This window comes from Bubalus bubalis, chromosome 3 (genome assembly GCF_019923935.1).
Source record: "Bubalus bubalis isolate 160015118507 breed Murrah chromosome 3, NDDB_SH_1, whole genome shotgun sequence".
NCBI lineage: Eukaryota > Metazoa > Chordata > Mammalia > Artiodactyla > Bovidae > Bubalus > Bubalus bubalis.
Genome location: NC_059159.1, coordinates 147,393,685 through 147,408,571, shown reverse-complemented (window position 1 = coordinate 147,408,571; position 14,887 = coordinate 147,393,685). Strand labels below are relative to the sequence as shown.

At 38.5% G+C, this 14,887-nt stretch overlaps 1 protein-coding gene across 3 annotated transcripts in view; it reads right to left on the bottom strand.

Annotated features, from left to right (window-relative positions):
• The window catches only part of SPTLC1 (serine palmitoyltransferase long chain base subunit 1), a 68,286-nt gene that overhangs the window by 39,178 nt on the left and 14,221 nt on the right, over positions 1 to 14,887 (bottom strand). For 2 of the 3 annotated variants that reach the window (XM_025282099.3, XM_006067980.4), the window contains exons 4-5: positions 7,098 to 7,191; positions 6,131 to 6,203 (exon numbers count right to left, since the gene is read on the bottom strand). The exons of the other annotated variant lie outside the window; for it this stretch is intronic. In XM_025282099.3, coding sequence (XP_025137884.1) covers positions 6,131 to 6,203; positions 7,098 to 7,191 — 167 coding nt within the window. The remainder of the gene's footprint in view (positions 1 to 6,130; positions 6,204 to 7,097; positions 7,192 to 14,887) is intronic. 3 annotated transcript variants of the gene reach the window in all.

The following is a 14,887-nucleotide window of genomic DNA, read 5'->3' as shown; positions in this document are numbered from 1 at the left end:
GACAAGAACAAGGAAAGCAGAAAAGCACTCGACATCCAGCTTCCTCCATGCGGCTGAGCACGAGCATGTCTCATGTGTGCCTTCCTTTTCCTCTTTGTTAGTGTCCTCTGAGCACCTTCCCTACACGAAGACCCCCATCTCTCCACTGCCTCTCATTTCTGATCAGATGAGAGAGCAGGTCCCATGTAGGAGGCCTCCTTCAAAGTACCATGCTACCTCTAAATAGGGAATTATCTATGGCAAGTCTCAACAATTTAGCTAGCAGAAGTACTACCCAAGTCACAGTGAAATGCTTTCATTCATTATCTCCATTTCAAAAAGAAAAAACATGCTGTGCATACAGACAAACTTTCTGCCAACCGCAAAAAAGGATTTAAAGTCATTCTGTAGATCTAAATGATTCTCTTCATTGATCAGCAATAAAACAAATAAAAATAAATAAAACAAATACATCTTGGCTCTGCTTTAAGGGTTTAGAGTTAGCAACTCAGTTGATAAAAAAATTATGTTAATACTCTCATCACACATACTCATAACCATTTTTATGTTATTACCATGAAGTGGTAAAAAGAATCTCTCTACAATAAGTCAATGATTTACTGGTTCTTGTCTAGTCCCAGAAGCTTAAATAAGACAGGCCTTTTCTCCTAACTAAAAACACTGGGCTTTAGCTGATGTCAGCCTTGCAAAGCAGGTTTTGTGACAGGTGAACAAGGATAGCTGTGTGACTTCTTTTTATGTATGATATTACTCTGCAATGAAGAAATTCTCAACAAAAGGGCGGGGGAGGCAGCAAACAGAAAAAACTGCCAGGGCATGTTCTTTCACTCTGGATGTCTATCTTCTGTGTGTATGATCCATTTCAACAATTAGATTCATAGATTTGCATGCGGTATTCTTTAATTCACTGCTAGGAAACAATATGGCAGGCAAGAGGCTATGGCAGGAGGTGACCAGAAGGCCTCCGTGTCCTCTCTGCCCTTTCTGCTGCCCTTGCTGGCACTTGCTCCCTCACCAGAATGTAACAGATGGGAGGCAAGGCTAAGGCAGGATGCCCCACACCAAGCACAGAGCCTGGCCATGGTGGTCATCACAGGGGCTCAGATCTGGGCTCCCTCACTGCCAGCTGTGAACCCCAGACAGGGCTAAAACTGTTCTGTCCCTCTCAGGTCCTTCCTCTGTCAAATGGCAACAGGTGTACCTACCTGAAAGAATTGTTAGGAGAACTGCAAGAGTTAATGCTCATAAACACTCAGAATAATGCCTGGCATGGAAAAAGCAACATACTGTGTGTTTGTTCAACTAAATTAATATTTGTAGAATAAAAGAAAATGTTTTCTTCTTTTAAAAGGAAATATCAGATATGTTATCTTCTAATGAAGCTATCCAAATCCTGGATATCCAAATATAAGGGCTATCTTATATTAAAGCCCCTCGGTTCAATTTCCTATTTATCAGAATAAAAGGAGGTATTATGGCCAAGTTCTAGTTTGTTGTTCAGAGGAAAAACCATAAAATTGCCAACTTTAAAACAGTTTAAAAACAACCTACTATATTTTCTCTTTATATCTCCATATTTTTATGTTACATACTTTTTTTAAATACCTGAGACTTGGACAATTTTTCTTAAAAGTACAAATATCCCATATGTACTCATTAAAATACAAAAACAGTGTTGAATGTTTTCCAGAATGCTTTCTCATGCAGTATTTTTTTCACAAACAGTATCTTACGTGATTCTTACCAAAATGTTCTAAGTTGCACAAAGATCATTCCTTGCCTACACTGAGAAAACTACAATCCCATGACTGGTAGAAGGAAGTGGCAAATCTAGGAATTTTATGACCAAATGCTTTTCCTACTAAAACATGCAGTCAAGATACTACAACAGAGAAAAAGTATCTTTAAAATAAACAAATGAACAGTTCTTTACTCTTGTCTCTAAAACACAATTAAATGTCACTATCTCTCACCATGAAACCCTGCCAGTAACTGTCTTTTGATTTAGTTTAAGACCATAGAGCCAAGTATGTATTACATATGCAAGGCAGATCCCAGGCCTGAGGAATAAACAAATAAATGAGATCTGAATGCATTACAAACAATATAAAAAGGTTCAACAAGAGCAATTATCAAAGGCACTGGGACTGCATTAGCCTTAGAGAAAAGGAAGGCTCCACAACTTGATAACATCATTTGATTGATTCTAAAATACACATTAAAACAATAAGATGAGAAGGTGGAAAAACCTCTGGTTCACATGGTCCTTTACTATATAAGACAACTTGCTGGGCCTTGAGGAGGCAGGTAAACATTTAGCCTAAGAAACTAGAAGAATTTTAATTCAACTCTCAATTTTCTTTTTTCTGTGGTAATCATCTGCTACTGCTAAGTCGCTTCAGTCATGGCCAACTCTGTGCAACCCCATAGACGGCAGCCCACCAGGCTCCCCCGTCCCTGGGATTTTCCAGGCAAGAACACTGGAGTGGGTTGCCATTTCCTTCTCCAATGCATGAAAGTGAAAAGTGAAAGTGAAGTTGCTCAGTCGTGTCCGACTCTTAGCGACCCCATGGACTGCAGCCTACCAGGTTCCTCCGTCCATGGGATTTTCCAGGCAAGAGTACTGGAGTGGGGTGCCATCGCCTTCTCCGGTTAATCATCTAGTATCACCTAATTTTACTATCAAACAATAAGCGGAAAATGTTTTAATAAGGACATTTACTTTTCCAATAAGTGATTTTCATTCATTACTTGAAATGTTGAGAAAACAGCTAAAACAGGCAACATTTTCTTCACTGAAAATAGATGCCTGAATGATCCTTTCAGGAAAAAGACAAAATTAAAAGCAACCTTTCGCTGGGCCAGGGAAAGAGACCCTAGTCTCACAAACGCACAAGCTACTAAAATGAAAGGAAAGGGGTCTTTACTTCTGCTTTAATGCTCAGTGCAAAGGGTTAATGTACCCTAAATATTTAGAATAATTTAACTGTAGAAGGTATTTTAGAGATTTAAAATATAGCCTTAGCAGATCTCAGGTAGCTTTCCTGAACTTACCTACACTGAAATTTCAAGGTAATGTAATACAACTACAATAATTTAAGTGATCAGTTCCAGAATAAGGAAAAATATAGAAAATATCCTATTGAAAAAACAAAAAGTAAAAATATATGCAATATACATATAAAGAAAGGAAAAAAGATGATAAGCAAGCATGGGTAACCGCTGAAAAGGAACAAAGCAAGTTAATAGGAAGGACGATACACTCAGAAAACATTACACGTTACTCCAGGCTGTAGTTTTGGTGTCTTATTACAAAACCATCACACTGCAAATTAACCTTCAATCTTTATCCAGATACCACAGTCTGTTTGAACCTTGAACTACAATACGATAAGAATGATACGTGTGAGTGGGTGTGTGCGGTCATTTAGTCGTGTCCAGCTCTTTGAGACCCCATGGACTGTAGCCCACCAGGCTCCTCTGTCCATGATATTTTCCAGGCAAGAATACTGGAATGGGTGCCATTTCCTACTCCATGGGATCTTCCTGACCCAGGATGGAACCCACGTCTCTTGCATTTCCTGCACTGGCAGGCAGATTCTTTACCACTGTGCCTGCCACCTGGGAAGCCCAAGAAAGACACAGTGACAAATAAAGCTGTTCACCAAAGAGCTGATAACACAACCATGTGTTTATTACATTCAGACATATGAGAGACTAAATTTAAAACAAACTCGAACAGCATACTACATATATATGGTATGCTATCATTTTTGTAAAACTGGGGTGAAAAAGTATGAAATGGTTTGCATACACTGAAAAAAAGTCTCTGGAAGAATTAACAAGAAACTACTGACAGTAGCTGACTTTTCTGGGAGGCAGAATGACAGTGGGTAGAGACTTCACTATCTTTTTAAACCTTTTTGAGATTTATATCATGGACTGAATTATTCAATCAAGAAAATTAATTTAGGGTTTTATGAAAAGTGAAATAAGTCAGACAGAGAAAGACAAACACCGTATGATCTCACTTATATGTGGACTCGAAGAAACAAAACAAACCACAATGAAAACAGATTCATAGATATAGAGAAGAAATATGTGGCTGCCAAAGGGAAAGGGGATGATGAGTGGGGATAATTAGGTACAGGGGGTTAAGAGGTACAAACATCCCGTTATAAAATAAATAAGCAATGGGGATGTAATATACAGCATAGGGTATATGGCCAATAATATTGTAATAACTTTAGGGAAAGATGGTTGCTAGACTTGTCATGGTGATCATTTCATAATGTACGCAAATGTCAAATCACTATACACTTGAAACTAACAATATTTTTTGTCAACTATATTGCAATTTAAAAATTAATCTAAAAATCATTAAAGATCCCCCACACACAAATCTGGAAGCACACAGCATCCTATTATGCATATTTCAGGTGATTCAAATGAAAAATTGACTGGGCGATTACAATAACATATTTCCACAGTTCTGGGAAAACTGGTCTTAAAGATTTGAAACTTTTTTTTCACTAAATTTTACAATAAATCTCTTATTGGTCTTCTCAGATAACTCTCGAGCAAGAGTCAAGGCCACATGGGCAAATAAAATCTGCTAGAAAGAGAGGGTTTTAAGAAAGCAAATTCTTTACCCTAGAAAGCAGATCATGGAAAGAAAGGCTTGTTGATCAGATTACAACAAATAAACCTGTAAAAACAAAAAGTGCCTTTTCCAGTTTTCTAATTCTTATCAAGGAAATAATACCCTACCAATAAAAAGCAGGCAAACAACTCATGTTTGCATTAGGCTAGAAGAAAGAGGGAGGTTCTGATCTAAGCTCTTTAAAGTCTTTGATCTTCCCATTAAGACTGCAAATCAAGAAACTTGTTTTCTAGTTTTAGGGTTGAAATTAATTAGCAGTGTGACCATGAGGAAGTCACTTAACCTCTCTGAGCTTTCTAGTTCTTTTCTGAATAGCTGGGATGCAGGAATACAAGGTTTTAAAGATCCTGTCCAGCTGCAGGATTCTTGGACACCAACTCCCATCATCTGTTTCCAATACAAATAATTCAACCACTAAACTAGCTAAAGGATAAAGAAAGGTGCTCCCTTAAATAAAAACATCTTAACTGCAGAAGTGAAAAAAAAAGCAGACCAAGAAATGAAAATGAGCAGAGAAGACAAAAGAGACTTCCTTCCCTGACCTCTTTCCCCAGCCTCTGACATTTCATAAACCAGAATGTTGTTTCCAGTAGTATACTCACTTGAACAATTATATAACAACACTTCTGAAATTTTCAGAAGCAAAGAACAATATACATTTAACAAAACCATCATAAAATTCCAAGGTCTTCTTTGATGGCTCTGATTTAGGGAGTTTACTGTGTTTGAAATCATACTCATCCTAACATGTAGTTAATCCATCCCCAGGTCATCCACACGTAAGGAAATCAATGATCCTTCATCTTCATTCCAGAAAGAAAAGGGCTATACAGTTGACCACTGCCCCCCATACCTCCAATCTGTTCTCACCTTGCTCCTGGCATGTGGTTGTCCAGCTAGGGCAACTTCCCAGTCCCTCTGCTGGAGGCGTGATCCGAGTTATGTTTTCACCAATGGAATGTGGGCAGAATAATGAGCAATACCACCTGCCCACCCAAACGGGTACAGCAGCCCTGCACTCCCGCTCCCCCATACTCATCATTTGGCTACAGCCACGCAGACAAGGAAGGTGCCCCTATTAGGCCAACAGCAACAATACAGGGAAGATTTGGGTTCCTGCACAACTATGAAGAGCAGAGCCATTCAAACCAGATGCTTCCCATCACAAATGTCACGCACGGCAGACAGTCTCCTCACACCATTGTCTCTTGGGGCAAATGCAATAAGAGCTCAGTCTTCGTCCTGCTGAGACGGTGCGCCTTAGGTACCCATGGCCCTTCAACACAAGGGATAGTCAGCTTAAGATCAACATGTCTCCCACCAATGGTCTCAAACACAAAATCTTCTAGAAAGTTCATCTGCTTATTACCACAACTAATAAAGGATACCTTTTCCAAGAAGTTTTGAAATCAGATTGGATCTTAATTGTTGAAAGCAACAGTCTAAAAAATATGACAGTAAACATACCAAATGTGCCATAAAATCCTCTAGGTCCACAAGTTCCCACACCATACTTCTTTAGAGATGCCAAAGCTGCTGCCTTTGTGGAAAAAAAAAATATATTGTAATAATTTATCCTTAAGAACTCAAAAATGAAATTTCCTGTTTTTTCACCCACATAGCTCACATACCTCTCTAGTTGCCTGGCTTTTCCTCCTTTATAAGAACTAAGACAATTCTGACAGGATATAAAGAATGGAGGGACGGAAAGATATAGGCATATGACTAAGAACATGGAAAAGTTATATTAGCTTGACCATTAAAACCTGGTTGTTAGTCACTCAGTCGTGTCCAACTCTTTGCGACCCCATGGACTGTAGCCTACCAGGCTCCTCTGTCCATAGGATTTTCCAGGCAACCGTACTGGAGTGGGTTGCCATTTCCTTCTCCAGGGGATCTTCCCAACCCAGAGATCGAAACCAGGTCTCCTGCACTGTAGGCAGACGCTTTACCGTCTGAAAACCTGGTTAACTCAATGCATTCGCACTTTTTGGCATTTTGGGCATAAGTTTTACCTCAAAGTTCATGGACATGAACTTGTACAAACTTTGGGAGATGGCGAGGGGCAGGGAGGCCTGGTGTGCTACAGTCCAAAGGGTTGCAAAGAGTTGGACATAACTGGGCGACTGAACAACTTTCCTCAAAAAATGTTTACTGGCCCACAATCCCAAAAGGAGATGAAGCAATTTCCTGGACACATCTCCAACTATTACTGGGTTTGGTTCATATAGTTCTCTGGCTGTCACCTAACACTAAACCATATTAGGACACTCCTGCCTTCCCTTGTTGAAAACTAGGTTACAGCTCTGTCAAGAAAGAATAATGATAAACATTTACATAGCCCTTTCAGATATTCTGCATTTGTCTCTTATTTTATGCCCAGTTGCTTAAGTCAGTCATGTTATCTGTCCACTTCAGCATATGTGCTACCTACCTTGAGCCTAGGGTTATCCAACAATCCAAGAAAATTGAATGAAGCAAAGTTTATACATTCTTTTCCATTCACCACAATGTTATGGCTTGGAGGGCTGGGGAAAGAGCAAGAGTGGTATACTTCAGTCATTTGTGTTGCAGGACACACATTATTATAACTGTCTTGGAGAGGGAAGGGAACAGGACACACAAGTGTGTCATTCTACTCTATTCGCATACTCCTATCTCTCTTTTTATTCTTAAAAAGTAAAATTAGAAAATGGTATATTAAAAATCAGATACTTGGTAATTAACTCTACTCTTAATAGGCCCCTCTATACTACTTAAATTAAAAAAAGGTGAGCTAGAATTTCAAGATTTTGGATAGATGAATGGCAAACCTTTGCTTGGTTTTGAAACTCACTTAAGTTGCTAAATAAAGTACCTCAGGAAAACATAGAAACATTAAGATCAAAGGCATGAAGAGACAGAGCGAGTCACAATCTTACAGACAAGAGTTTAAAAATACGTGTTATCTACAGGAAGCCACCACAAGAATAAGTAAGCCATGGCCCCCATTTCTAAAGTTAATGCTGAAATGCTATTTAAAAGGAATTCCCCACCCCTCCACAAAGGGGTAAAATAAGAGTGCCCGGTTGCATAGAGCATGGATCTGAGTTCAGCTGAACAGGAGATGGGCTCTTACTCAGACAACCTATCGTCCTCTGCTGAAAAGTACTCGAGCTACAAGTCATGCTTTAAAAATACAGGCCAAACTATGGGACATGAGTTATTAAAGGGTGTGATTAATGGATCACAGCCAGCCTATTTCACCTAAAGGAAATCGTAAGAATAAAGAATAGAATGGAATAGAAACATACCACACAGGGCCAGGGAAAGGACAGTGGCACAGAACTGATTCTGTTTCACAAACTCACTGCTCTGTCACTGGGCTGTTCTTTAAAATGTACTGCGGCCAGAAAAGATTAGGGAACACCCCTCTCACCAGTATATTCTAACAGAACTGGTTTTCTGTGAGAAAAATAATGAAAAAATGCTGGGAATCCAGGGAAGGAAAAGAATGACTACTAGAAGTAAATTAACAAAAGCAGATGAACTCATACAAGACTCTGAAAAGAACAGCTGTAGATCAGTCAGGCAGATTCTGTCTGCATTGTGGCTAGTGACGGCTTCAGAAACTCAGGGATGTCACTTGGCCTCCATGAGCCTCAGTTTCTTCATCTATAAAGTGGGGTGAGAAGCTATGGCTCAACTTGTCATTATAAAAAGTGCTCATTAACTATCTTCTTTCTTCTCTATGGCTTCAAGGGCTTTTTCTCTTTCAAATCATCCACTATGATTCTAAATCTACTATGTCACTTGTTTTCCCAATTTCTGCTGCTGCTGCTGGGCTAAGTTGCTTCAGTCGTGTCCGACTCTGTGCGACCCCATAGACCGAAGCCCACCAGGCTCCCCCGTCCCTGGGATTCTCCAGGCAAGAACACTGGAGTGGGTTGCCATTTCCTTCTCCAATGCATTAAAGTGAAAAGGGAAAGTGAAGTCGCTCAGTCGTGTCCAACTCCTAGTGACCCCATGGACTGCAGCCTACCAGGCTCCTCTGTCCATGGGATTTGCCAGGCAAGAGTACTGGAGTGGGTTGCCATTGCCTTCCTAATTCCTAGGACTTCTTCAGTTTCACAAAACTGAAGTTTCATAAAATTTCCTGAGGTGGTGGAGCTGGCACCCACAAAAACATGAAAAAGCAAAATATTCATATAGACAAGGGCTGCACACAAAAATCTCAAACATTCCAGAATGGAGGGCAGAATCAGTAATATGAAAGGACCCACTCACTGATCTTAAGAGAGCCTCCCAGAGAGGCAGGAGGCAAATGGGACTTAATATGGAGACAGAGATAGCGGCAGCCGTCATTTTTGGGAGATCATCATACATGGCAACACTGGTGCTGACAAGGGCCATTCTGGAATTCTCACTCTAGCTTATTAGCACTGAAACTGAGCTGTCTACCAGCCAGTCAGCACTAGTACTGGGAAACGCCAGGCCAAGCGATGAGATGGGCAGAAACACAGTCCCACCTACTAGCAGGCAGGCTGTCATAGGACCCCATGAGCTGCAGGAACCCCAAGACTAAACCTGCCCACCAACACTAGGTAAACACTAGCTCTGGGGCTCCTGGCCTTCAGTCAGCTACTTCGTAACCTGGGCCCACCCACCAGGGGGTTGGCACCAGGACTGGGACTCCACTAGCCATGTAGCCAGCTGTGCAGGATCTGGACATGCCCATCCCGGGCCAACAACTTCTGCACAACTTCTGTGGTAACCAACTAGACCAAGGACCAGCCACAGCTACCAAGTATCCATAGGAGTCAGTCCACTGAAACAGACTCACTTAGCACACACAGGGCATGCTCAGAACATGTAGCTCTGGTGGCCAGATGGAAGAATGCTGTTGCAAGCTTAAAGCAATACAAGAGTATCTCAAGAAACAAAAAATCCCTCAGATAAACAACAACCTTACACTTAAAGGAGACAGAAAAAGAACAAGCAAACTCCGTAGTTAGTATAAAGAATAAAATGTCACACACAAAAAAATTACAAAAATTTCACACAAAAAGGACATTATAGACCAGTATCATTGATGAACATAGATGCAAAAATCCTCAACAAAATATCAGCAAGCTGAATCAAACAATACATTAAAAGGATCATACACCATTATCAAGTGAAATTTATCCCAAGGATGCAAGGATGGTTCAATATCCAAAAATCTATCAACATGATCTATCATATTAACAAACTGAAGAATAAAAATCATGATCATCTCAACAAGAAGACAAAGTTTTGACAAAATTTAACATCCATTTATGATAAAAATACTTTCAACAAAGTGAGTACAGAGGGAACATACCTCAACATAATAAAGTTGACACGGAACAAGCCCACAGCTAATATACTCAACTGTGAGAAACTGAAAGCATTTCCTTTAAGATTAGGAAAAAGACAAGGATGAGCAAGGAATCTAAATAGATATTTTTCCAAAGAAAACATACAGATGGCTAACAGGCACAAAAGATACTCAACATCACTAATCATCAGGAAAACACAAAACAACGATGAAATACCACCTCACACCTGTCAGAATAGTTACCATTAAAAAGACAAATAACCAATGTTGGCAAGGATGTGAAGAAAAAGGAACCCTCATGCATTATTTGTGGGAATGCAAATTGGTGCAGCCACTATGGAAGACAGCATGGAATCACTTCAAAAATTAAAAATGGAGCTATCATATAATATAGCAATTCCAACCCTGGGTATTTATTTAAAGAAAACAAAAACACTCATTAGCAAATATTTTTCCACGCTTATGTTTATTTCAGCATTATTTATAATAGCCCAGATATGAAAGCAATCTGAGTGCCCATCCGTATGGATAAAGAAGATGTAAGGAGGAGTATTACTCAGCCAAAAAATAAAGAACAAAATCTTGCCACTTGTGAGAACGTGAATACATTTACAGGGTATTATGCTGAGTGGAATAAGTCAGAGAAAGACAAATATGTATGATTTTACTTACATGTGGAATCTGAAAAGCAAAACAAATGAACAAACATAACAAAACAGAAGCAGTCACAGAGAAGCAGAGTCACAGCCAGAGGGAAGGGAGGCTGGGGGAATGAGAAAAAACGGGTGAGGAAGATTTATAGGTACAAATTTTCAATTATAAAATAAATGAGTCATGGACATGAAATGCACAGTGTGGGGAATATACTTAATGATTATTGTTGTATCTTTGTATGGTGATAAATGGTAATTAGATTCATCATTGTGATCATTCTGAAATGTATACAAATATAAAATCACCATGTTGTGTACCAGGAACTAATATAGTGTTTTAAGTCAATCACACTTCAAAAAGAAACAAACTCACAGGAAAAGAGATCAGATTTGTGGTTACCAGAGGCAGGTTAGGGAGGAGGGGTATTGGATTAAGGTGATCAAAAGGTACAAACTCCCAGTTATAAGATAATTAAGTACTGGGGATGTAACAAGCTTCCCTGGCAGCTCAATCGTAAAGAATCTGCCTACAATGCATGTACAACATGACAAATATAGTTAACACTGATGTTAAATTATATATGAAAATTGTTGAGAGTAAAACTTGTTTTCCTCAGAAGGAAAAAAAAAATTGCTATTTAATTTTGAATCTGTATGAGATGATGTATGTTCACTAAACTTAATGTGGTAATCAATTCATGATCTATATAAGTCAAATCATTATGCTACACACCTTAAACAGTGCTATATGTCAGGTCTATCTTAATAAAACTAAAAAAAATTATTTTCTAATTTTTAAAAGATACTTTATTGCTAACAAATGACAACCATCATCTGACAATACAAGGTTGCCACAAACTTTTAATTTGTAAAAAATGCAGTATCTATGGGAGTGCAATGGAATTCCCAAGTGGTAGAGTGATAAAGAATCCGCCTGCCAATGCAGGAGACACATGAGACGTGGGTTTGATCCCTGGGTTGGGAAGATCCCGTGGAGCAGGAAACGGCTACCTGCTCCAATATTCTTGCCTGGAAAATTCCATGGACAGAGGAGCCTAGTAGGCTATAGTCCATGGGGTCGCAAAGAGTTGGACATGACTGAGTGCGTGCACACACACACACACACACACACACAGGAGTACAACAAAGCAAAGTGCAATAAAATGAGGTATGCCTATATATAAATACCTGCAAACAGCAGCAGCTGCACCCACTAAGTTACACATATTTTGTTCTCAATGGGAAAAAATAAAATTGAATAACCATATACAAAGGTGAATTCCAGGCATTTTAAAAGCCCAAAAAGTACTCTGAAAAAGATAACAGAAGAAAATTTAGAAAATCTTTGTGACCTCAGAATAGGAAATGATTTCTAGAGCAAGTCTCCAAACACAAACCATGAGGCTAAAATGGATGGATGTGACAAGTCAAAACTAAGAATTTTGGTTCAATGAAGATACCACAGACAAAAATAACAGATGGGTGACAGAAATTTGTTGTATTTCATGAATGCAAGATGGCATCGACTGTATTTTATCTACCACTAAGGAAGAAAGACATGGCCAATTAAAATGTAATGACAGTTTTCTTATTATATGTGTTTCAGGTTATATTTAATGAAAAGGCATTCCTGACACAGATTTTTGTCATTCTATTTTCGCACCTATGTATGGAAAAATATAAACAAGATGAATCAGTTAAGACATTCCTAATTTTTAGTCAGCAGTTCTGACTGACTGCTCCCTGCTACATCATGGATATCACAGGTATTCACACTCCCTGCTAACCGGAGTATCCTGGTATTGCTTAGGAGGATGCTCTGCTATCATCTCTGAGATTACCTGACAAGTCACCCATTCTCTAAATTTCGTGCTGGAACTTTCCTATTGGACTAAACTCCTAATTTAATCTTTCCTCAATTGAATCACGTGTTTCTAGAAAGTAAGCTCTTATTATCCAAAGGCAGCAGGAATTTGACAAAGGAATGCTTAAAGCCATAGTCCCAACAGCCTCTGTTCATCCGTCTAGAGGAATCTGAGCATTTCTCCTTCCATCAGCTGTCTTATACGACTTATGGCCACGTAACTCAACTGAGGTGTTGGTAGTGAGTACAGCCATGACCAAGTTCATCAGTGCTAAGAAACGATACCACCCCAACTGCCCCCAGGTAAGAATGACTCCCAGCAGCTGTAAGATTCATATCCATTTCAGAGATCTTAAAATAGAAAGAAAAAAAAGGTTTCTTAGAATCATTGTAATAAATCACTATACAAGAACTGACCAAGAATTAAAATCTACACAATAATGGGGATTCCTGATAATTGAAAAGTAGGCTGGGAATTAGGTAGAAAAAGAAGTAGAAGATACTAGTAGGCATTCACAGAAGAGAAGAGCCCCAACAGCTAATAAGTAGATAAAATTATACTTAATGGCTCAAATAATCAGAGAAATGCAAAATAAAACAATGTTGTCCAGGAATTGGGTACTGGTATACGCCTGTCTCATTTCCCTCTGGGACTTTCCTACATCATGATTCTCCTGCTGGGCCCACACCCCTAGAGAGACTCAAACAGGTCCAAAACAGGATATCAATTGGCATTAATAACCACACTGTTTGTGGCAGTGGGGAGTAGAGGCAGCTGAGGTATATATCACAAGGAAAATGGCCAAGTAAAACATGGTAGCCATATACAGCAGAATAATATGTACCAGTCAAAAGAAATGATGAGAAGTACACTTAGCAATTCCACCTCTCTGTGCTCCCTCATATTTCTTTACACCACTCAACACCAGCTAACACTATATTTACTTCATTTTTGGTCTGCCTGGCCTAAGAGAACTAAGATTTTGATTATTGCACATACTCAGCATATTCCTTGAACACAGCAGGAACTCAAACATTTGTCGAAAAATTGTGTTGAGTAGAAAACTTGTTTAAAAAAAAATCAGAATGGAGTCTAGAGCACAAAATTAAAAACACATTCATAAAACATTAAAAATAGTTTCAAGAATCTATACATGCTAAAAATAATAAAATACATGTTTTTAATGACATAAAATAATAAAAGAAAGTAAAATACAAGCATTACAGTGAGATACATTACTGGTGGAGAACAGATGCAGGTGCTGGGGATAAAGGAAATCAAGAAAAAAGCAAATGAGAATGCTGTCTTATATGGGTGCTGATGAGAGCAGTGCTGAAGAGAAGGTCAATACCTGTGCCTGCAAGAAAGGCCCAAAATGAAGAAAATAAAAGAGACTGAACTAAACCAGAGGACAAACCTTTAGCAAATCTGAGTGAGAAAGGAGACACAAATGACTGTAATGCAGACATAAACCCCACAGATGTGTTGTTTTACACATCTGTATATAAAGTTGTGTGTGTGTATATATATATATATACATATAGCATATATATTGTTTTACATATGAGGAGGACTTCCCTATAGCTCAGATGATAAAGAATCTACCTGCAATGCAGGAGACCTGGATTTGATCCCTGAGTCAGGAAGATGCCCTGGAGAAGGAAATGTCAATCCACTCCAGCATTCTTGCCTGGAGAATCCCATGAACAGAGGAGCCTGGAGAGCTATAGTCCATGGGATAACAAAGAGTTGGACACGACTAAGTGACTAACACACACATATATATATTTTATATATATATATATATTTTTTTTAGTCCATGGGATAACAAAGAGTTGGACACGACTAAGTGACTAACACACACATATATATATTTTATATATATATATAAATTTTTTTTTTTACATATAACTGTTTGAGAAAATTCTATGAACTAATTCATGCAAAAGCATTTGAAAACACAAGAAATGAACAATTACTAAATGACAATAACCAAAACTTACTCATAAAGGAAATAGAAACGGTTTTACAAACTCACTGAAGACATTAAATTCATGATTAAAAATCTATGCTCAACAGAACAAACAACAAATACATATTATTGCCAAGAAAATTACAAGACTACTAAATTTCTGATACCAAACCTGGGCCAGCATAGTAAGGGAAAAGAAAAGACTAAACTCGTTTTCTAATACTGATACTAAAAGTACCAAATATTAGCAAAAAAACAAAAAACAAAAAAAACCCCCCAACAATTAATAAAAATTAACCAAACAGTCATGCTTAAATAGGGTTTATCACTAAGTTGTAAGAGTTTTCTAATATATATTTTGGATACTAGCCCCTTAACAAATAAATGACTTGAAAA